Source organism: Halichoerus grypus, chromosome 7 (assembly GCF_964656455.1).
Source record: "Halichoerus grypus chromosome 7, mHalGry1.hap1.1, whole genome shotgun sequence".
In the NCBI taxonomy this organism is placed as follows: domain Eukaryota; kingdom Metazoa; phylum Chordata; class Mammalia; order Carnivora; family Phocidae; genus Halichoerus; species Halichoerus grypus.
In genome coordinates this window covers 154,904,891-154,924,228 of record NC_135718.1, presented here as the reverse complement: position 1 = coordinate 154,924,228, position 19,338 = coordinate 154,904,891, and the positions used below count along the sequence as shown (strand labels likewise).

The 19,338-nt window shown below is 61.4% G+C and overlaps 2 protein-coding genes across 7 annotated transcripts; one reads left to right on the top strand and one right to left on the bottom strand.

Moving 5' to 3' along the window:
• Positions 1-6,308: 6,308 nt before the first annotated feature.
• KRTCAP2 (keratinocyte associated protein 2) lies at positions 6,309-9,003 on the bottom strand. Of its 2 annotated transcripts, none has more exons than XM_036124431.2 (5): positions 8,846-9,003; positions 8,260-8,414; positions 8,117-8,180; positions 6,698-6,764; positions 6,309-6,461 (listed from the first exon to the last, which is right to left on the bottom strand). In XM_036124431.2, the coding sequence occupies exons 1-5, from the start codon at positions 8,847-8,849 to the stop codon at positions 6,341-6,343; spliced, it is 411 nt and encodes a 136-aa protein (XP_035980324.1). In that variant the 5' UTR covers positions 8,850-9,003; the 3' UTR covers positions 6,309-6,340. The 2 variants fall into 2 exon arrangements, with proteins under 2 accessions (XP_035980324.1, XP_035980325.1); XM_036124432.2 differs by having other exon boundaries at positions 6,421-6,553.
• A 479-nt stretch (positions 9,004-9,482) lies between these two features.
• On the top strand, positions 9,483-18,868 carry TRIM46 (tripartite motif containing 46). Of its 5 annotated transcripts, XM_036124423.2 has the most exons (11): positions 9,547-9,653; positions 10,230-10,270; positions 11,045-11,306; positions 11,523-11,866; positions 12,508-12,651; positions 12,771-12,866; positions 13,535-13,788; positions 14,038-14,159; positions 15,152-15,454; positions 16,445-16,742; positions 17,701-18,868. In XM_036124423.2, the coding sequence occupies exons 2-11, from the start codon at positions 10,247-10,249 to the stop codon at positions 18,092-18,094; spliced, it is 2,241 nt and encodes a 746-aa protein (XP_035980316.1). In that variant the 5' UTR covers positions 9,547-9,653; positions 10,230-10,246; the 3' UTR covers positions 18,095-18,868. The 5 variants fall into 5 exon arrangements, with proteins under 5 accessions (XP_077934705.1, XP_035980314.1, XP_035980317.1 ...); XM_036124421.1 differs by lacking the exon at positions 10,230-10,270 and having other exon boundaries at positions 9,485-9,653; XM_036124424.2 differs by lacking the exon at positions 10,230-10,270 and having other exon boundaries at positions 9,540-9,663.
• The last annotated feature ends 470 nt before the right edge of the window (positions 18,869-19,338 follow it).

Here is a 19,338-nt window from a genome sequence, read left to right as displayed (position 1 = left end):
GAGTAATCCTCTGTGGCTGTCTCTTGGACAAAGACGGCTTCGTGGGGGAGTGGCAGGAGATGAGGCTGGAAAAGCAGACCAGGGCCAAGCTACTAGGAGCCCCTTGAAAGTATTTGTGTTGTGGGGCAGGCTGTTGGTCCCTGAGGTCGGTGTCTTCACCCCTAGAAGAGCGGGTGACCCCCATGTGTGCCTGAGTGTCTGGTGTAAGGCAGTTAAGTGTTCTGGGTGCCTACAGGTGCCAAGGGGATTACTGGGTCCTTGGGGGAGCCCCACTTAGTCAGGTTGCATGGCCTCCATCCCTGTCCCGAGGGCCCCCACAGAAGCAACAGGAGAGACACACATGTAATTAACCAAAACACACCCCACATTATAGCCAGGCTTGAGGGGGACAGAGATCAGAGATGGCGCTGCTGCTTGGACGGAGGAGGGGCTGGGGGCGTCAGGGTTTCCCGGAGAAGGTGAGCCGAGGAGAAGATGCTAGCCTGAGGGAGGAGGTCCCCAGGCACAGGCTGGGCTGCAGAGAGAAATCCTTGGCTGATTCTGGGCACTCGGCAGTTTGGAATTGATGCAGGGTGGAAGGTGAGTTTCAGCAAAGAGTTCAAAATGGGACCATGGCGTGTTGCTCAAAGAATTTGGAGCATATTTAACAAATGTGTGTCGAGCCGTGTTCTAGTCGACAAACCAAACTCCCCGCTTTCAATGAAGCATTCCATGAAAACGGATAAATTTCCTGCTTCAGTGAAGTAAGTGGTGGGAGACAGACAAGAAACAGATCAGTATTTAATGTATCAAGTAACGAGCGGCCCTGGGAGGGTAAGGGGCAGAGGGGTGACGGAGGCCTCCCTGGGAGAGGCGTCTGCACGGACACCTGGATGAAGGCGAGAACCGTGTCCAGGCCCCGCCGAGCGGCGGCAGCCAAGCTGGGAGGAGCGCGAGCCCACGAGGGGGGGGTAGGTGGGGCCCGAGGCCGGGCGGTGACCGCGCTGGCCCAGCAGCATGGCCAGCACCGGTGGGTCTGAAGTTCAACGGCAGCCCTGCCTTCACTTATCAAATTGGTGGGTTGTTTTTTTTTTTAACTTTTAAATAATCTCTACACCCAACATGGGGCTTGAACCCATAACCCCAAGATCAAGGGTCGCACACTCTACTGAGCCAGCCAGACTCCCCTTCATTATCATCTTGAGCAGCTTATTTTGACCTCTCTTCCGTCTTACCTCATTTCATTTCACTAAAATGGGTGTGTCAGTCAGGGTTCTCTAGAGAAACGGAACTCATGGGATGGACATATGTATGCAGGAAGAGATTTGTTTTAAGGAATCGGCTCATGCAATTACAGTCGCTGGCAATCCCAAATCCACAGGGTCTCACTCTGTGAAAACTTGACTTCCAGGGCATCTGGGTGGCGCAGTCGGTTGAGTCTCTGACTCTTGGTTTCAGCTCAGGCCATGATCTCAGGGTCGTGGGGACGAGCCCCGCATTGGGCTCCACGCGCAGTGCAGAGTCCGCTCCAGATTCTCTCTCTCCCTCTCCCTCTGCCCCTCCCCCTGCATGCATGCCCTCTCCCTCTCCCTCTCTCAAATACATAAATAAAATCTTTAATAAAAAAAAAACAACCCACAAACACAAAACCCTTGACTTCCTCCTCCCTTGGTGGGGAGCGGTGGGCAGAGGGCCAGGCCACAGGGCAGGGGAACGCAGATACCCCCAGGCACCCTGCAGGCTGGAGCCCCGGGGCAGCGCTGCGGTTGGGGGTCAAGTCTGAAGGCCAACAGCTGCTGTATTCCCTCCGGGTCTGGGGAGGTCAGTCTTTGGTTCAAGGTAAGAGTTGAAATCGAGAATATCTGTAAAGCACGGAGGACGCTGCCTGGCAAGGTGCGCATCCTCGTCACTTCACAGGGACGCTTGTCCAACGCCCTGCAGGACGGCGCCCATGCGCTCTGCTCAGCCCCTCCACCGCGGCATCTCCTTCTTTATCACAAGCTGAGGCAGGTGTTACTATCCACATTTTCCAGTCGGGGAACTGAAGGTGCAGAGAGCTCACTCAACTTGCCAAAGGACCTTCACCGGGTAAGGGTTCAAAGCCCAAACTAGAAGGCAGGTCAGCCTGAGTTCAAGCCCCAGGCCGTCCCACTGTCCCATGTCCTGTCTGGAACCTGGAACTCTCTGAGTCACAGAGGCTGGAAATGGGGGCTGGAGGCTGAGGGCAGGAAGGGGGGGAGGCTGGGGGGGTTATTCCCAGACACTCACACACCGGTGTACGCGCCCCTCAGTCCCAGAAATGCCCAGGAAGCAGCCGGAGGTCAGCCCACAGCAGCTCTCGGCCCAGAAGAGGGGTATGCGGGAGGTTGTTCTGCGCGTCCTGCACCCCCCCACCCCGGGCAGTGCAGCGTCACCCTAAAATGGGCGGGCGACCCCCTGCTCTTCCAGCCTGAGGGAAGGGGAATTCTCAGAGGAGAGTTCCTCACAGGCCCAGAGGCCATTTGGCTGAGGTCTGAGTTCCCAGGGCCTCACACCGAGCCCCGGGATGCTCTCTGCACAGCATGCTGGTCACACCACTGCCCCCGACAGGACAGAGAGGAGGAACACACCGTACAAGGGACTCAAAGTGCTGTTAGGGAATCTCCAAATATATACAAACATAGAAACAACCGTACAACGAATCTGAGATGCCCATTATCACAGGGCTTTCTATTATAAGATAGGGCCTGCAGTTCCCCGTGAAGGAAAACTTCCTAAAAATCCTGTAATAATCTTGTTACTAACATGATTATATCATATTGTAATTTTGTGTTAAAAAGTGTTCATTTGGGGCGCCTGGGTGGCTCAGTCGTTAAGCGTCTGCCTTCGGCTCAGGTCATGATCCCAGGGTCCTGGGATCGAGCCCCACATCGGGCTCCCTGCTCAGCAGGGAGCCTGCTTCTCCCTCTCCCACTCCCCCTGCTTGTGTTCCCTCTCTCGCTGTCTCTCTCTGTCAAATAAATAAAATCTTTAAAAAAAAAAATAAAATAAAATAAAAAGTATTCATTTGTTAAATGTAAACACTTCAAACATGTTTCCATTTTTCTTCATCTTAAGGCTTATCTGGAGCCTCAACAGACACAAGGGACCTGTGTCCCAGGGGGCAGCTGTGAGCCCCTTGGGCCCAGGTGGAAGAGAGCTGGTTGGAGGGAAGGACGCCCAGCCCAAGCCCTCGGTTGCAAATGCTAGGGAGAGGGGGCTGGGGAGAGGGGGCTGCGGGGAGGGGGCTGTGGGGAGGTGGCGGGGGGAGGTGGCGGGGGGCAGGGGCCTCTGGAGCTTCCTGCCAGGCTTCGGCTGTCACTCCAGGTGATGCAGGGGCCTCCCTCTGGGGCCACCAGGGGCTTCCCTGTCTGTCTCTCTAGGAACCCAAGCAAATAGCCTTTCCAGCACAAGGTCTGTGTGGCCAGGTTGCTCAAAGCCCCAGGGGGCTGGGGAGGTAGGGTTTGGGGCAGGATCTTGGCCCTGCCTCCTGAGGAATTTCCACTCTGCTGGGAGCGAGGCAGAGAAAGGTACCTGAACCAGAGCAGTGAAGTGCCACCAACTATGCCTGCACCAGGGTTCCGGCCCTTGTTTGCCTAGGAGGCGGCTCAGTGACTGACCCTAAGTCAAGAAGGAGCGCGCACAGGGCGGGCCAGCCCTGAGGCCCCCCGAGGGGGCAGGGCCTCTGGCTTCCCATTCTTTTATGGTTCCCACAGTGCCCAGGGCCTTCTCTGCTCACAAAGAACTTCAATGCTGGCTTTTGACGGAATCTTTCCCCTTTGTATCTGTCTCTGCGTCTCTCAGCATCTCTGTCTCTACAAGTCTCTGGCTCTCTCTTGTTTCCCAACATCCTTCCCGAGCCCCTGGGGAGCAGAGCTGGGGGGCCGGGCAGTGGGAACCAGACTGCGTCCTGTTCTCACCAAGGACAATAAGGGCCGGAAAGGGCTGGAGCCAAGGCCTGGCGCGGACTCCCTTGCTCCCTGCCTGTCCTGGGCACCCCCCACCCCCCAGTCCAACCCCGTGGTGCCCCCTCCCTCCAGTGCCAGTCTGGGAGGAGTCTAGCCTCTGCCAGGGGTTAGGGAGCTCTCTCACCCCCCCTTCTCACTGCCCTCCTCTCTGGTAGCATCACCTCCGGCCCCAAGACCTGTGCCTCCGGGGCCAGGAGCTTGGAGTGTCCTCCCCGGCCTGGCTCCCCACACATCTAGGGCCCCCTCCCCCGGTATTATTTACTCCTGTTTCCGGAGCTGGTGGCAGCGCTGGCGGGTGGGCGGGTGTCAGGGCCACGTGTGAGGGAGCAGGAGGAAACATCTGGCTTCCCTCTGTCCTCCAGGGGCCACCACCTCTCTCTCCCCCAGGCCTCCAGCCGCTGGGGTGGAGTGGAGCCCAGGAGAGCAGGGGCCAGGAGGTGAGCGCCTTTGCCCTTCCCACCTCCAGGCCTCCAGAAGCCATGATGGCCTCAAGCCCCCTTACTTAATGATGGTTATTAGTGGGTAGGATACCCCTGCCAGGGTTAATTGGTAGGTTAAGTCCACAACATGCAACTAGGCACCCTGGAGATAGGCCCCAATCTGCCTTGTAAATGCACCTGTTCCCTGAGGAAGGGGTCATTATTCCTGAGCCACTCACTGTCCCTGGTGTCTACGCAGTGGGTGGCAGGGTGCTCAGATCGCTGGGCCTGGCCCCTGCTCTCCGGCTCTTCCCCACCCTTCCCTAGCCTGGCCCTGCCCAAACTCTCATCCTGAAGCCAGGGTGCCCTCAGGTGGCCAGATAACCCCCACCCTGGGTGTCTATGCTCCCTTGGCTGGGACCTGGCCCTCTGCCCACAGCTCCCACCCCAGTTAGGAGGAAGTCAGAGTTTGACAGAGGGAGCCCTAGAACCAACTCAGCCTCCCCTTAGATGCAGGGTCCATTTTGGACAACCGGTCGTCCTCCCCCAAAGGGTCCCACATACCACAAGCCCCTAACCATCACTAGGTAAGTTAGAGCCTAGAGTTGCCATTCCCTCTCAGGGAGGCTCTGGTGTCCCTTGAACGCTCTTTGCCTCCGCTCCCAGGGACACTTGCTTCAGACTCCAGCTCGAAAGGGGCCAGTCCTTCAGGGCCTCCCAGGTGGGCTTCCACCCAGACTTGGGCCAGAACGGTGAGACCCAGCCGCAACCCTCCCTAGCCCTCAGGGCAGGCTTGACCTGCAGATTCGAGCTCGTGGCACCCTCTGCAGGCATCCTGGGCACACTGCACAGCACTCCCCCAAGCTAGGGACTGAGGAGCATGGGGTCTGGGATTCCCGAGTGGATTGGAGTGGGTGGGGTGGTCCTCTAATTAGAGGGAGGGGGCTCTAATCCTTGACCAGAACTCCTTCGATTCACTTCTTCATCTCCACTGGGACTTCATCCCTACTTAGACACATCCCATGTACAGTATTTTGTTGCCAGAGGGCAGGTTTTGCCAACCAACCCAGGTCTTCACTGCCCACGATCAAGCACTGTGCAGGATACAAAGCTGACCACGGCGCTGTGCAAACCCTAAAGTCCACGCCATCCAGCAGAAAGGAAGGTGCTCGGTGCCCTCAAAGGACAGGTACTCTGGACTGAGAGGCACCCCTCAGGGCAGAGCAGAGTAGGACCTGAGAAGCCACATCACTCCCATCAAGGTTGGCTCCAAGGCCGATGGCTTTGTCCCTATCGTTTTATATGCTTTGCTAAAGCGTAGCAAGTCCCTATCTATTGGCTACAAGCCAGAGAAGAGAAATGGAGGCACCTGAACAAAGAGGATGGGGCAGTGATCAACCTTGGAGTCTTTCTAAACCCAGGTATCTGTGCGTGCTGGAGCTGAACAGATGGGTCCAGGAGGGCAACATCAGTAGGGACCTCCCTCCCAAGGGCTCGGAGCAGAAAGGGCAGGAGGCTTGTTTGCTCGGGGTGGGGAGTCAGAGTAACAAGACCCCCAGAGGTGTAAATGAACTCCACAGGGAGTTGTAGGGGTGAAGGGGCCTCTCCTTCCCTTGTTCTTCTATTCCAACATCTATTCCACTCTGATAGGCAAGGAAGGCTTCCTGCACTACAGCCTTGACCCCTTTTCCGAAAGGTCAAGACGGCAGATCATCCACGCACTTTTCTTCCACGACGAGACTTTTGCACAAGCACTCACAGCACTGATGGCAGTCAGTTAAGTATTTGCTAGAAACAACCCTCGGAGGAAGGCAAGCCCCCCCATCCCCAAGGCCTGGAAACAGCAGGTATCCACCTGCCACACCACCAGGCACACCACGCACGCATCGGCGGAAGAGGCCACAGCACGTCACACTCACGGAGCTACAAAGAACCAACTTTATTGGACACTCAGGGTCAATTTCTCTTTTTGCCCTTCCCCGTGACCTTGGCTGGTGTGAGGACGGGAGCTGCTGCCTGGTACAGAGCGGAGGAGATCTTGTTGATGTAGTACAGGCCAAGCATGGAGAAGATGAAGCTACACGGGGACGACAAAGAGGTCACAGCATCGGGGGGTACACTGCCGGCCCGGTGTCTCCCGGGGCACACAGCAGCATCAGGGGAAGAATCCTGGGTCAGGTTTAGGAAAACGGGGAAGGGGACAGGAGGGAGAACGGGGGGAGGAGGGGACGGGGCAGGTGTGGGATCATTACAGGAGGAGTCAGTGCCGAAGGACAGGGTGCTGCACCCCTTCCCCGGCCGTGAGGCACTTACCAGGTGGTGACGCAGACGCGGTGGATGAGGCCGGATGCAAAGAGAGCCAACAGGAGGCAGAGAAGAACTGGGAAGGCAAGAGGGGACAAGGAGGGCGGTGGTGGGAATTGGAAACACCAGGCATTCATATGTGGAGTCTAGGAGAAATCGGGGGCCCTCTGAAACTTGGGGAATCTGCTTGGAGGAATATGGCTGGACATCAGCAGGAGGACTTCAGATGCCCTTAAGGATGCCCAGGACATGGAGGGAGGAGACACATGCTCGTTACCAGCTCTGTCCCAAATATCACTTCCCTATCCTGGCTCTCTTCCAATATAAAGGAAAAGGGAAAGTGATACAGAGTCTGAAAAGCAAGGTTTGCTCCCATTTGGGAAGGAAAGGTAAGGCCTTTCCAACAAAAGCCAGCCACTAAGGATCAACTCATTAAACTGGCTGGCCAGTGGTTGGAGCTGAGGGCCTCACTCCCTGGACGCAGGATGGAGGGCTGGAGGGCTGGGCGTCTGGACGCGCGTGCCCATGGAGGCAGGAAAGGGTCTCGGGATTATCTGGTGTAGGACCAGAGAGAAAATGAGAGGCTAGACGGCTGGGCAGATACCACCTGCCCAGCTGGGGAGGGCGAGGGGGTCAAGAATCTTGGCTCACAACAAAGGTTTCTTTCAGAAGCAAAGGAAGACAATACACATGGAAACAAAATCTCAGAGATCTTGAGGCTGCTGGAAGGGAGAAGCTCCGGAAGGCTGCCACAGGGCTAGGTGGAGGGCACACGACCTAGAGGAGCGCAAGGACTCAGGGCAGCGGCAGGTCTGTGTTCTACCAGACGAAGGTTCCTCAAGAGGCAGCATTTGCTGCCACCTTCAAGCTTGTGACATTGCTTAGGTGACCGGCCTTGATGCCTCAGCTGCTTTAGGAACTCAATTCTGCACAAATGACTAAATCAACACTCCATTACATGAGCAATAACAAGTACTGTTGCAAAGAGGAAATAACCTAACGTTTATTCTACCTTGGTCAGGATTCCTGCTGACATAGAGATCTGCTATAATATTGAAGCTCTGCATGATCATCTCAATAAACAGAACCCAGTGACACTGGTTCACCTTCACATCAAGCCCCTCATTGAACTCAGTCCCGTTTCCTCCCCACACCTCCCCAAGGACTCTGCAAAGCCAGCCCGCGCCGGCCCAGTGTCCTCAGAGACCCCTGGGAACTAGGCTTCCTGCTCTCGGGCCTTCTCTTCCAGCCCCGAGTCCAAGAGCTCGGGGAGGTGCTGGATCCAAGGCCGGCACCCCCCTCCAGACGGTCTCAGGAAGCCCATTCCCTTCTGAACAACCTTTACCAACCAAGCACCTGAGAACTCAGTACCGTGTTGGGGGCGCTTGGAGCAGATGGCTGAAGCACTCGACCCCCACTTTCACTTACTCTCAGGGAAGATCTTTGCTTGGAATCCTTTGCCAAAGACGAGATTCTCCAGATTATTGAAGGCCTGGTGGAGGGAGTTAAGGGCAGGCCGAGCGACAGGGCAGAGTGGCGGGCCCCCTCCCCCCGCAGCGCAGGAAGGATACGGTGAGCGAGAAGACGAACAGGCCGGAGCCCAGCAGGCCCCCCTGGATGGTGAGCCACTCAGTGGAGGCCAGCTGGCGGCTGTACATCTGCATCCCGGCGAAGAGCAGCAGCGACAGGAGGGAGGAGAGCGCCAGCGAGGTGCCCGTGCCCACGGCTGCAGGGGACGCGAGGACGCGAGGTCCGGCCGGGCCCTCCCTCCCGCCCGCGCCGCAGGCAGAGCCGCCCCCCCCCGCACGGCGCACCCCCGCCGCGACCCCCGGCGCCCCCGGCACCGCGCACCCCCGCCAAGACCCCCGGCGCCCCCGGCACCGCGCACCCCCGCCAAGACCCCCGGCGCCCCCGGCACCGCGCACCCCCGCCAAGACCCCCGGCGTCCCAGGCACCGCGCACCCCCGCCAAGACCCCCGGCGTCCCAGGCACCGCGCACCCCCGCCGCGACCCCCGGCGTCCCCGCCCCGGGCTCCCGCGCCTTCCCGCCCCCCCGGGCCCCGGGACACGTCAGCTCTGCGGGCAGAGGACCCGGACAGACGGTCCGCCCCAACCCCACCCCACTAGTCCGTCGGGGGATCCCGCCAGTCCCGTTACCCATCGCGTGCTGCCCCCGGGGCCCAGTCGGCGCCTCAGGCCAAGAAACACAGTAACCGGACCGGGGCGGTCGGCCGTGCGCATGCGTCAGCCCCACTCGCGGGCTCGCTTCCCCTCACGTCCCGCTCGCGCTCCCTCTAGGCGCCTGGCCGCAGCGTCCCCTGCCGGCAGGGAGGAGATATTGCGTCCAAGAGCGGCCTTGGCCACCGCCCTGGTCCCTTGCCGTTCCCCGCACCCCGAGCGTCTGCTGCCCTCAGAGCAAGCCGCTGGGCCCATGGCCCATAGCCTCTAGCCCACCTCTGTCTTCTTTGCCATATACGTCATCTCTAGTGCCTGTTCCTCACACCTCCCTCCCCCATGATCATTGCCTCGCATCTCCCGTGGACTCTTGCCCAAACCAAAATCTAGTCCTATTCTGGAGCTCATCTTTCTCTGAAACTATCCCCCCGTTTTATATGAGTAAGATTAGGGAGCCAATGAAGAATGCGAACATTAGAAATGACTCCCCCCTCAAATACCATTCCATGTTACCCAACCCCCCGACCGTCTTCCGAAAACCACGTGGGGAGAACTATTTCCCACCTCCTACCTCGACGGGCGCTGTTCGAGGCTGTCCCTGGAGCATGCGCAGTGACATCTCACCCCCACCCCTCCCCACACCCCCCACCGGGCTCCTGCTTTAAGCCCGGGGTTCGCAGCCGCAGCCGGGATCGGGCACCCGGGGGCGGGCGGGCATGGTAGGGCCATGGCTGAGGGTGAGGATATGCAAACCTTCACTTCCATCATGGATGCACTGGTCCGCATCAGTGTGAGTTAAGGTGGGGTCGAGGGGAAGGGGAGGGGAAGTATAGGGGTCCGGGGCAGGCCGGGACCTTGGACAAGTGGAGATGAGGCAAGATGCTGGGATGTAGACAGGGGGCTGGGGATGGCAGAAAGGACTGGGAGGGTCGGGGTGCAGGTTGGAGAGGGTAATCCTGGGGCATCCCGGAGGTGAGTGCCGTGGAGGCGTCCATCTGCTAGGGCGTAAGGAACCGGGAGCTGCCCGGATGCTGCGGGTGGGCTGGGGTAGCCGCCAGCAGTGCACCAGGGCTGGGGCTGCAGGGCCATGAGGCTATGCTATGAGGAGGGGGCATGTGTGAGCTTGGATATTTTCCAAGAAAACTGAGGATAGGTGAGGGGCGACGAAGGAGCCGCCCCCAGGGTGCAGTTCCAAATTTGGACCCTTCGGCGAGACCCCACCCCACCGCGCCCCCACTCACGGCTGCCTCCGAGCCCGCGGTTGTCATGGCAACCCGTGCCCGGCTCTCCCAGGGGCGGTGCCAACCCTGCTCCCCCCCACCACTTCCTTCCCCCTCCCTGCCTGTCCCTCCCTCCTTTGTGTCAGCTGCGCCCCTGACCGGGATGGCTGCGAAGAGAGGGACCAAGGTGAGGTGTGGGGGTGGGGCATAGCTTGAGGACCCCCTCCACCAAAAAAGGGAGGGGTACTTCCGGTGGGGAGGGGGCAAGTAGGCGGGCGCTTGTTTCCCCCTCGCTTGGGGAGGGGGTTGTGGCTAGTCAGGTCGCGCCGAGGGAAGGAGCGGGAGGGACGGATGGTGGGGGAGCAAAAGGGAATGGGTAGTACTGGCGACCCGAGGGGACGGCTGGGGAAGTGAAGGATGGGGAATGGAGGCTGGAGCGGCCGCAGGCTCAGCCGCGCCAAGATGATGGACGCGGTGAGCAGGAGGATGGAGAGCGTGCGGCGCCTGGCTATAGGGAGGAGTCACGCCGGGGAAGGGGGGGTTGCCAGAAAAGGGGGCGGGGGTCTGCACCAAGCTGCAGAACGGGCGGTGTCCTTGAGACAAGCTGGCGGCCCGGAGATGGGGGGATGGGGGCAAAGGCCAGGTGAGAGGGGCCGCAGGCCCAGCGCCCGCAGGGGGAGTGAAAGGGGCGGGGCTTGAGGCTGGGGGAGGCAGGTGCTCCAACCTGGAGCTCCAACCAACCCTCCGAAGGCTCTAGGTCTCTGCGGGAGGAAGACAGGCAGGAGCCGGAGCTGGGAAGGTCTATGAAGCAGGCTGGTGTGCGAGGGGGGCGGGGGGGGAAGCCCGAGGTAGCTTGCCTTGGCCTTCCCTGAGACCCCTGGGGTTTCTAAGGGCAGCTGAGCGGCGTGCTGAGATAGGCCCGGCGGCCCTGCTCTGACCCAGCCTCCTGCTCCCTCCGCAGACGAGCATGAAGAACATGGAGAAGGAGCTGCTGTGCCCCGTGTGTCAAGAGATGTACAAGCAGCCGCTGGTGCTGCCCTGCGCCCACAATGTGTGCCAGGCCTGTGCCCGGGAGCTGCTGGGCCAGCAGGGCTACATAGGCCCTGGTGGGGACCCCAGCTCCGAGCCCACCTCGCCTGCCTCCACCCCGTCCACCCGAAGCCCCCGCCTCTCCCGCAGAACTCTCCCCAAGCCTGACCGCCTGGATCGGCTGCTTAAGTCAGGTGGGGCTGGGTCCTGGAGGGCGGGGGTGGGGATGCTGGGATGTCCATCCGGTCGGGGGCCGCTGTCTGTCTTGCAGAGGGTGAAGTCGCGGCTCCCACGGGCTCCAATGTGAGCTGAGCTCTGGCACAATAAAAATTATTGTTTTAATTGAACCTAACTTTCCCCACGCTCGGCCCGCTGTAACTTTCAGCCCCTTCCCTCGGGCACCTCCACAGGCTTTGGGACGTATCCCGGGCGGAAGCGCGGTGCTCTGCACCCCCAGGTGATCATGTTCCCGTGCCCAGCCTGCCAGGGTGATGTGGAGCTGGGGGAGCGGGGCCTGGCGGGGCTGTTCCGGAACCTGACCCTGGAGCGTGTGGTGGAGCGCTACCGCCAGAGCGTGAGCGTGGGCGGCGCCATCCTGTGCCAGCTGTGCAAGCCGCCACCGCTAGAGGCCACCAAGGGCTGCACCGAGTGCCGGGCCACCTTCTGCAACGAGTGCTTCAAGCTCTTCCACCCCTGGGGCACCCAGAAGGCCCAGCACGAGCCCACCCTGCCCACCCTGTCCTTCCGCCCCAAGGTGAGCCAGTGGGGGGAGGGGCCTGAAGTGCTGGCTGGGGGCGGGCGCTGGCCCAGGGGGCTTCCCAGCGGGGGTGGGCCGAGGTGGCCACTGCCAGGCTTCTGTTTCTGTAGCAACTACAGAGAGGGACGGCATCAATCTTTAAACCTCTCCGAGCTCCATCTTCTCGTCCGCTGAATGAGAATGATGAGATCTGCCCTGCATCACCCACGCCCTGGGGGTTGTTGGGGGGATCCCACGAGGTAGTTTGTGAAAGTTACCCCTAGGCTGAAAAGGTCTGTGTGTATTCACTCATTCAGTGAGCAAATATTCATTCAGCACCCATGTGCCTGGTGCTATTCTCGGCATTGGGGATGGGCAGTGAGCAAGATGGACACGGTTAGTTATTAGCCACAAAGCGGAGATTAATCATCATTATCCTTGCTGTTACCGCACATGTGCAGGCGGAAGGGAGGGAGGGTGCCGGCCAGCCAGGCTCCCGTCCTTGCCGGTGCGCGTCGCCAGGTGGCACTGCGGAGCACCCCCAGCGGGGCTGCCTGCCTTGTTCAGGCCGGCAGGCCAGGCTGCGCGTGCTTCTGCCTGAGGTCAGCAGCCTTAAACCCACCGTTGGCTGATGATGTCATTGCTCTTTCTGTCTCTAGGGCCTGATGTGCCCGGACCACAAGGAAGAGGTGACCCATTACTGCAAGACATGCCAACGGCTGGTGTGCCAACTCTGCCGGGTGAGGCGCACCCACGGTGGGCACAAGATCACCCCAGTGCTCAGCGCCTACCAGGCCCTCAAGGTGAGGACCCCGGCTCGCTCCACCCCGCGCCAACCCACACTCACACCCTCTCACACCTCCTCCTAACGGCTGGCTTCTGCTGAGCTAGGCATGATGCCCACCTTTTTCTTCCCCCTCAGGACAAGCTGACAAAGAGCCTGACATACATCCTGGGAAACCAGGACACAGTACAGACCCAGATCTGTGAGCTGGAAGAGACCGTGAGGCACACTGAGGTGAGGGAGGGCTTGGAGGTGGGCCCTGGGCCCCGCCCGGGAGCGGAAGCAGGAAGGGGCTGTGGAGCGGCAAGGCCCAGTCATCTGCTTGACAGCTCAGGAAGCCTATATGGGGTCCATGGGTGTGTCGAGGTTCTGGTTAAACCAGGTTGGCAGGAACACCAGTGCCCCAGACCAGGCTGTCCCTGGGGCTACAATGGGAACAGTGTGGCTATCACCCAGGACCAGGACAGCCTGGAAAGCCCCAGGGACATAGCTCAGATGCCCTCAGGCTCAGCTGCCTGCTGAGGATGGCACACCTCCCTGGAGCTAGGGCGAGGCTCTGTCTCCCGGACCTTCTGCCAGGTTGCTTGAATCCACCGACATGGGGACGGACAGTAAACATGGCCCGGAGGCGGGGAACATCAGTGCCCAGTGGGCGTTAGCGCAGTCACGGTCTCTTTTATTTGGGGGACACCTTATGGGGTCAGGATGATGGTGTGGGCATCCAGGAAGGGTGGCATAAAGTGTCAGGCGTTGAGCCCATCTGGGTGGACAGGTGCCTTTGGAGCCGTGGGCCTGGCCCCGTTGGAATGGCTGCGTAGGACTTCCCTGGATCTTTGGTGATCCGAGGGAGGCTAGCGCAAGTGCTGCCTTCAAGAAGACAGTGAGTGCTGCTGTCTGGGCAGGTGAGTGGTCAGCAGGCCAAGGAGGAGGTGTCCCAGCTGGTGCGGGGCCTGGGGGCTGTGCTGGACGAGAAGCGAGCATCACTGCTTCAGGCCATTGAGGAGTGCCAGCAGGAGCGCCTGGCCCGTCTCAGCGCCCAGATCCAAGAGCACCGGAGCCTGCTGGATGGCTCGGGTCTAGTGGGCTATGCCCAGGAGGTTCTTAAGGAAACAGACCAGCCTTGCTTTGTGCAAGCAGCCAAGCAGCTGCACAGCAGGTACGCGGGGGCACGGGGGGCAGGGGTGTCACGGCTGGAGCCGAGGTCTAAGCTGGGTCTGTACCAGTGCCCCATGGAGAGATGGGTCCTGAGGACTGTCACCAGGCCAAAGTGACACCCAGCTTGCCTGAAGGGACCCGGAGGTGACCCAGAGCAGGTGCCCAGGCTCTAGGGACAGGCGAGGCAGAATCAAGGGGAAGGGCAGCTGCCCAGACGGGAGGGCCTGACCCTCGCCTGCCCCCCTCCCAGGATCGCCCGAGCTACGGAGGCCCTCCAGACGTTCCGGCCAGCGGCCGGCTCCTCCTTCCGCCATTGTCAGTTGGACGTAGGGCGCGAGATGAAGCTGCTGACAGAGCTTAACTTCCTGCAAGGTAAGGAGGTGGCCGGGGTGGCCCCGCGCCCAGTTAGAGCCTTCCTCCCTTCTTCCCCAGCAGCGGGCCCGGGGGGCAGCGCCCACCAGGGACCTCCCTGGCCTCCTGCCCAGCCTGGCCAGCCGCCCCTCCCACCTCGCCCACCCAGCCACACCGTCCCACCGCGCTCAGCGCTGCTTCTCCCTCTCTTTGTTTGTAGGCTGTGGCCATCGCGGACTCTGCTCCGGAGCACCCCAGGCAAGTCAGCGGCCCTGCCCCGGGGGCCCTGCCCTGCCGCCCCCACACAGCTCGGCCACCCATTCATTGCTTCCTTCTCTGTCCTGCCTTCACCAGACTCTTGGTCCTGCCCCTACCCCCACCAGTGCCCTCTGACTCTCTCTGCCTGCCCTAAGCTCCTGCCTAGTCCTTGCCCTTCTGACCTTTAGTCCTTGGGATTCTTGCCCTCGGGACTTTCCTTCTCTTCCCCTTGATCTTCGCCTCCTGCCATCATCAAGCTTTTGCTTGTCCTCTGTTGTCCCCTGTTTTCTGCCTTGCTGGCTCTCACATCTGTCTTCCTCCTCTTCTGCCCCTCCTTCCTGTCCAGTGCTCTTTCCCCAGGCTCCAGTGGCCTCTGCCCGCCTTTCCCTGGGGCTCCTCTTTATTCATAGAATAAAAAAGTCCTAGAAAGAAGGGTCCCCATCTGGTCTAAGACTGTTTTTGACAGAGGAGGAAACTGAAGCCCAGACTTGGGAAGCGACTGCCCTAAGGCTGGAGTTGGGAGAATGGCCGGCCAGAACCCGCACGAGGCTTCCCGCCCCCTGCGCCCGGGCCTCTCCCCTGCTCCCTTGGGCTCTGCCCTGCCCCTCCCTGCCCGGCACCCAGATGGCCTCGCCCCCAGTTCCCTCTCACCCACACTCACCCCCCCGGCCCCCGCTGCTTTCCCTTTTCCTGCCTGCCCTCCATGCTAGGCCCGTGACCAGGCCCTGACTGACCCCCGCTGTCTCTTCCCACAGTGCCCGAGGCTCCCGTCATCGACACGCAGCGCACCTTCGCCTACGACCAGATATTCCTGTGCTGGCGGCTGCCTCCCCACTCGCCACCTGCCTGGCACTACACCATCGAGTTCCGGCGCACCGATGCACCTGCCCAGCCGGGTCCCGCCCGCTGGCAGCGGCGAGAGGAGGTGAGGGGCACCAGTGCCCTGCTGGAGAACCCAGACACAGGCTCTGTGTACGTGCTGCGCGTCCGGGGCTGCAACAAGGCCGGCTACGGCGAGTACAGTGAAGATGTGCACCTGCACACGCCCCCGGCACCCGGTGAGCGGGCAGGTGGGCGGGCGCGGGCACCCGGGGAGCGGGCAGGTGGGCGGGCGCGGGCACCCGGGGAGCGGGCAGGTGGGCGGGCGCGGGGCGTGCTGGGGCCCCCCGGCACCCGGGGAGCGGGCAGGTGGGCGGGCGCGGGGCGTGCTGGGGCCCCCCGGCACCCGGGGAGCGGGCAGGTGGGCGGGCGCGGGCACCCGGTGAGCGGGCAGGTGGGCGGGCGCGGGGCGTGCTGGGGCCCCCCGGCACCCGGGGAGCGGGCAGGTGGGCGGGCGCCGGGCGTGCTGGGACCACCTCGCCGCACTAACAGCTGGCGCTGGGCGGGCACTGGGGAGCAACACAGTGGGCCACGCTCACCAGCTCTGGAGCTAGACTGCCTGGGGTCAAATCCCCACTCTGCCTCTTGCCAGTGGTGGCTCTGGGCAAGTCGTGGGCCCTCTCTGAACTCCAAGTCCCTCTTCTCCAGCGATAATAGCAATGTTATTGCTGTGAGAATGAAGCCGGTGAGCTTCCAGCTCATAGTAAGGGCTCAGTAGAGGTTAGGAGAGCGTCTCTCCAGAAAACAGCCTGGCCCCTGGGGTGCAGGCATAATACCATACCGGAGCATCACCGCCCAAGTGGGGTGTAAGGGCTGGGTGTGAGTCCCAGAGCAAGCGCTGGAAGGTGTAGGTCGGTGGTGGGGGCCAGCCATAGGAGGGGTGGGAGGAAGCACTGCAGGTCAGCTGGGTCTGGGAGACTGGTTTCTGGGCCCACTAATCCCCACTAAAACTCTTCCTGGGGTCCCATGCCCCTTTGAGGTACCCCCTTCTTTTCTCCTTGTGTCCCCATTGCAGTTCTCCAGGCCCTGGTCCTTGGAGCCCCCGCCCATCCCTTGGCAGCTTGTTTCACATTCTGAAACCTCCCAGTGTCCTTTGCTGACACCTCACGACCTCCATGGCCTGGGTTTTTCCCTCAAGGCCTTCCTTTGTCACCCCTCCCCCACTGCAGTCCTGCACTTCTTCCTCGATGGCCGCTGGGGCACAAGCCGAGAGCGGCTGGCCATCAGCAAGGACCAGCGAGCGGTGCGGAGTGTCCCGGGGCTGCCCCTGCTGCTGGCTGCTGAGCGGCTGCTCACTGGCTGCCACCTGAGCGTGGACGTGGTCCTGGGAGATGTGGCCGTGACCCAGGGCCGCAGCTACTGGGCCTGTGCCGTCGACCCAGCCTCCTACTTGGTCAAGGTGGGCGTCGGGCTGGAGAGCAAGCTTCAGGAGAGCTTCCAGGGCGCCCCCGATGTGATCAGCCCCAGGTCAGGCCTCTCTGGGGGGTGGGGGGTGTGAGTGTCCAGGTGGGGGAGCTGGAGACAGGATAGGGGTGGCAAGGGGAGCTCATGCTGGTTGGGGTGGAGTGGGGGAGTTTAGGAGCATGGATGCCAGGCTGGGGCCTGTGGCCGGGGCAAGCGTGGGCTTAGCAGAAGGGCTTGGAGAATTGGTTTTCGGAGGAGTGTGTGACTGGGAGCGGGCTGCAGGAGAGGGAGCCATCCACTTGCTCCCACCTGTCCTCAGGACCACCAGACCATGTCTCCGAGAGCCTCTGCATCTCCCAACGCCCTGTTCCAATGTGCTTTCTCGGCAACACCCTCTTTCTTCCCTTCACCACGTCTGAGATCCTTCCCTTAAAATGTCCACCTCCATCCCGTCTATCGCCAACATGCTGTTTGACACCCCCCAACGCATGTGCCTCCCCGAACCCTTCCTCCCAGCACTCTATCCCTGAACACCCCATTTCTTCTCAGCGCTCTCCCGCCAACACTAATCCCCCCACCCTGTGGCGCCCCCACCCCCACCCCACCTCCCTCCCAACACCTAGCCTTCTCTCCCCAGTCCCTCAGTGACAAAGCCCTCATCCTCAACATTCTTAGACCCTCCCCAGCACGATGTCCCCACGTGGTTCTCCTCTCCACCTTCTTGTCTCCTGTCTCCTCACAGCATCCGATCCTCACCTCCCTCCCTCCTTCTCCGTCACCTCTCCTGCCAACGTGCCTGCTTTCAATACCCCTTTCCCCCTGGACTCACAGCCCAGCCCTGTATTCTAATGCTCGTGTCCGCGAAACGTCCTCTCCGTACCCCAAATCGGTCCTTTCAACCACTTGCTCCCCAACGTCCCATCCTTCCAACGTCTCAGCCCTCTGCCCCCCACCCCCACCCGCACCGTACTCCACCCCTCCCTCTCCCCCAACACTCTCCTACCCAACTCCGCTCCTGCAGGTACGACCCGGACAGTGGGCATGACAGTGGTGCCGAGGATGCCACGGTGGAGGCGTCCCCGCCCTTCGCTTTCCTGACCATTGGCATGGGGAAGATCCTGCTGGGGTCCGGGGCCAGCTCCAACGCAGGGCTGACGGGGCGGGACGGCCCCGCAGCGAGCTGCACCGTGCCCCTGCCGCCCCGCCTGGGCATCTGCCTGGACTATGAGCGGGGCCGCGTGTCTTTCCTGGATGCCGTGTCCTTCCGCGGGCTCCTGGAGTGCCCCCTGGACTGCTCGGGGCCTGTGTGCCCCGCCTTCTGCTTCATTGGGGGTGGTGCAGTGCAACTCCAGGAGCCTGTGGGCACCAAGCCTGAGAGGAAGGTCACCATCGGGGGCTTTGCCAAGCTCGACTGACCGTCTCTGGCCCCTCCTGGGCCCTGGCCCTCCAGGTCTGCTGAGCCGGGTTATTCCTCCAGCAGCTTCTCCCCAAACTCTTCCTACCATGTCTTCCTGTCCCTTATCCTATGTCTGTGTATTCCCGGGGCCTTCTCTTGAGCAAGGGACTCTCCCCTGCTCACCTTTCTAGACGTCCCCCATTCTCTCCATTGCCTGTTAAGCCAGGCCCCAGCCCCCACCAAGTCTCTGGCCTACGCCCTGCCCTTGGCATCCCACCCAAGTCACGGAGAGAGCCCCTTCCCCTTTGCTGTCCTGTGCCCCTCCCCAGGCTGACTGGGAGGGAAGGCACCTGGAACACTGGGCATGACCCCCAGCTCTGCGCTCTGCCCTCCACCCTGCCAAGCTCCCTGCCCCATCGATGCTGAGCTACAGCCTTGGGGCGGGCAGGCTTTTTGGGCACACACTGCCCAGGCACTCCCTGGTGAGGAGAAGAGGACCCAGTCACCCTGCTTGACTTGTTGGGGTTCCCACAGCCCTCGGCCGCATGCCTGTTTTTCTCCTCCTTCCTCTTGCATGCTTCACCCCCTCCTGCACCTATATGCCAACGTGCCAAGTCTCCCTGGGGGCCCAGCGGAGGTTGGGTGTCCCCGGCGGGTTGGGCTAGGTGAGGCCCCTGGGGCCCGCTGCTGCCCCCTGCAGTGGGCACTGCCAGGCTGTGCCAGGCAACAGCCGATATTTTCATGGTTTCTAAACAATAAACGACATTGCCAGGCACACCTCTGCCTTCCCTGAGCCCGACCGTCCCTTCTCATTTCTGGGCTGGGCATGACACGTGGGAAAGAGCCGGGGAAATCCGCTGCTGCTCAGAGCAGGGGTGCTCAGGGGATCTGGCGCCTGAGGGCAGGAGGTCCCAAGCAAGTGCTCCTGAGCCTCCTGCCACACACGTTCTGGCTCACGCCCCCGCCGATGGGTGGCCTACTGGGGGCGCATGGCACTGGCAGGTGCTGGCCATGGCAGGGCCCAGGCCCCCAGGGCATGTGGTGAGAGGGGCGGGCACTGTGCCTGGGCCCAAAGGGGTCAGGGAACCAAAACAACTTCCCCATTCCCAGGGTGCCTGGGGCACACCCCGCCAGCCAGGGAGGGGGCTCCACCAGGCGCCACCATCCGGCTCTGATGCTGTGCTTATCACGGCCATGTTGACTCTGCCTATTATCGCTGCCCACACACTTACTTCACACCCTGGCAGCTAAGATTAGAGCTTC

What these genes read in the sequence shown, in the direction of transcription:
- KRTCAP2 (XM_036124431.2), bottom strand. An exon ending in AGCAAAGATCTTCCCTGAGA is followed by an intron (nt 6,765 to 8,116) that starts GTAAGTGAAAGT and finishes TTGCCTTCCCAG; the next exon opens with TTCTTCTCTGCCTCCTGTTG. An exon ending in CGCGTCTGCGTCACCACCTG is followed by an intron (nt 6,462 to 6,697) that starts GTAAGTGCCTCA and finishes GTCCCCGTGTAG; the next exon opens with CTTCATCTTCTCCATGCTTG.
- TRIM46 (XM_036124421.1), top strand. Translation starts at nt 9,591, where the DNA reads ATGGCTGAGGGTGAGGATATGCAAACCTTCACTTCCATCATGGATGCA. An exon ending in AGAGCTTAACTTCCTGCAAG is followed by an intron (nt 14,160 to 15,151) that starts GTAAGGAGGTGG and finishes CTCTTCCCACAG; the next exon opens with TGCCCGAGGCTCCCGTCATC. An exon ending in GCACACGCCCCCGGCACCCG is followed by an intron (nt 15,455 to 16,444) that starts GTGAGCGGGCAG and finishes CCCCCACTGCAG; the next exon opens with TCCTGCACTTCTTCCTCGAT.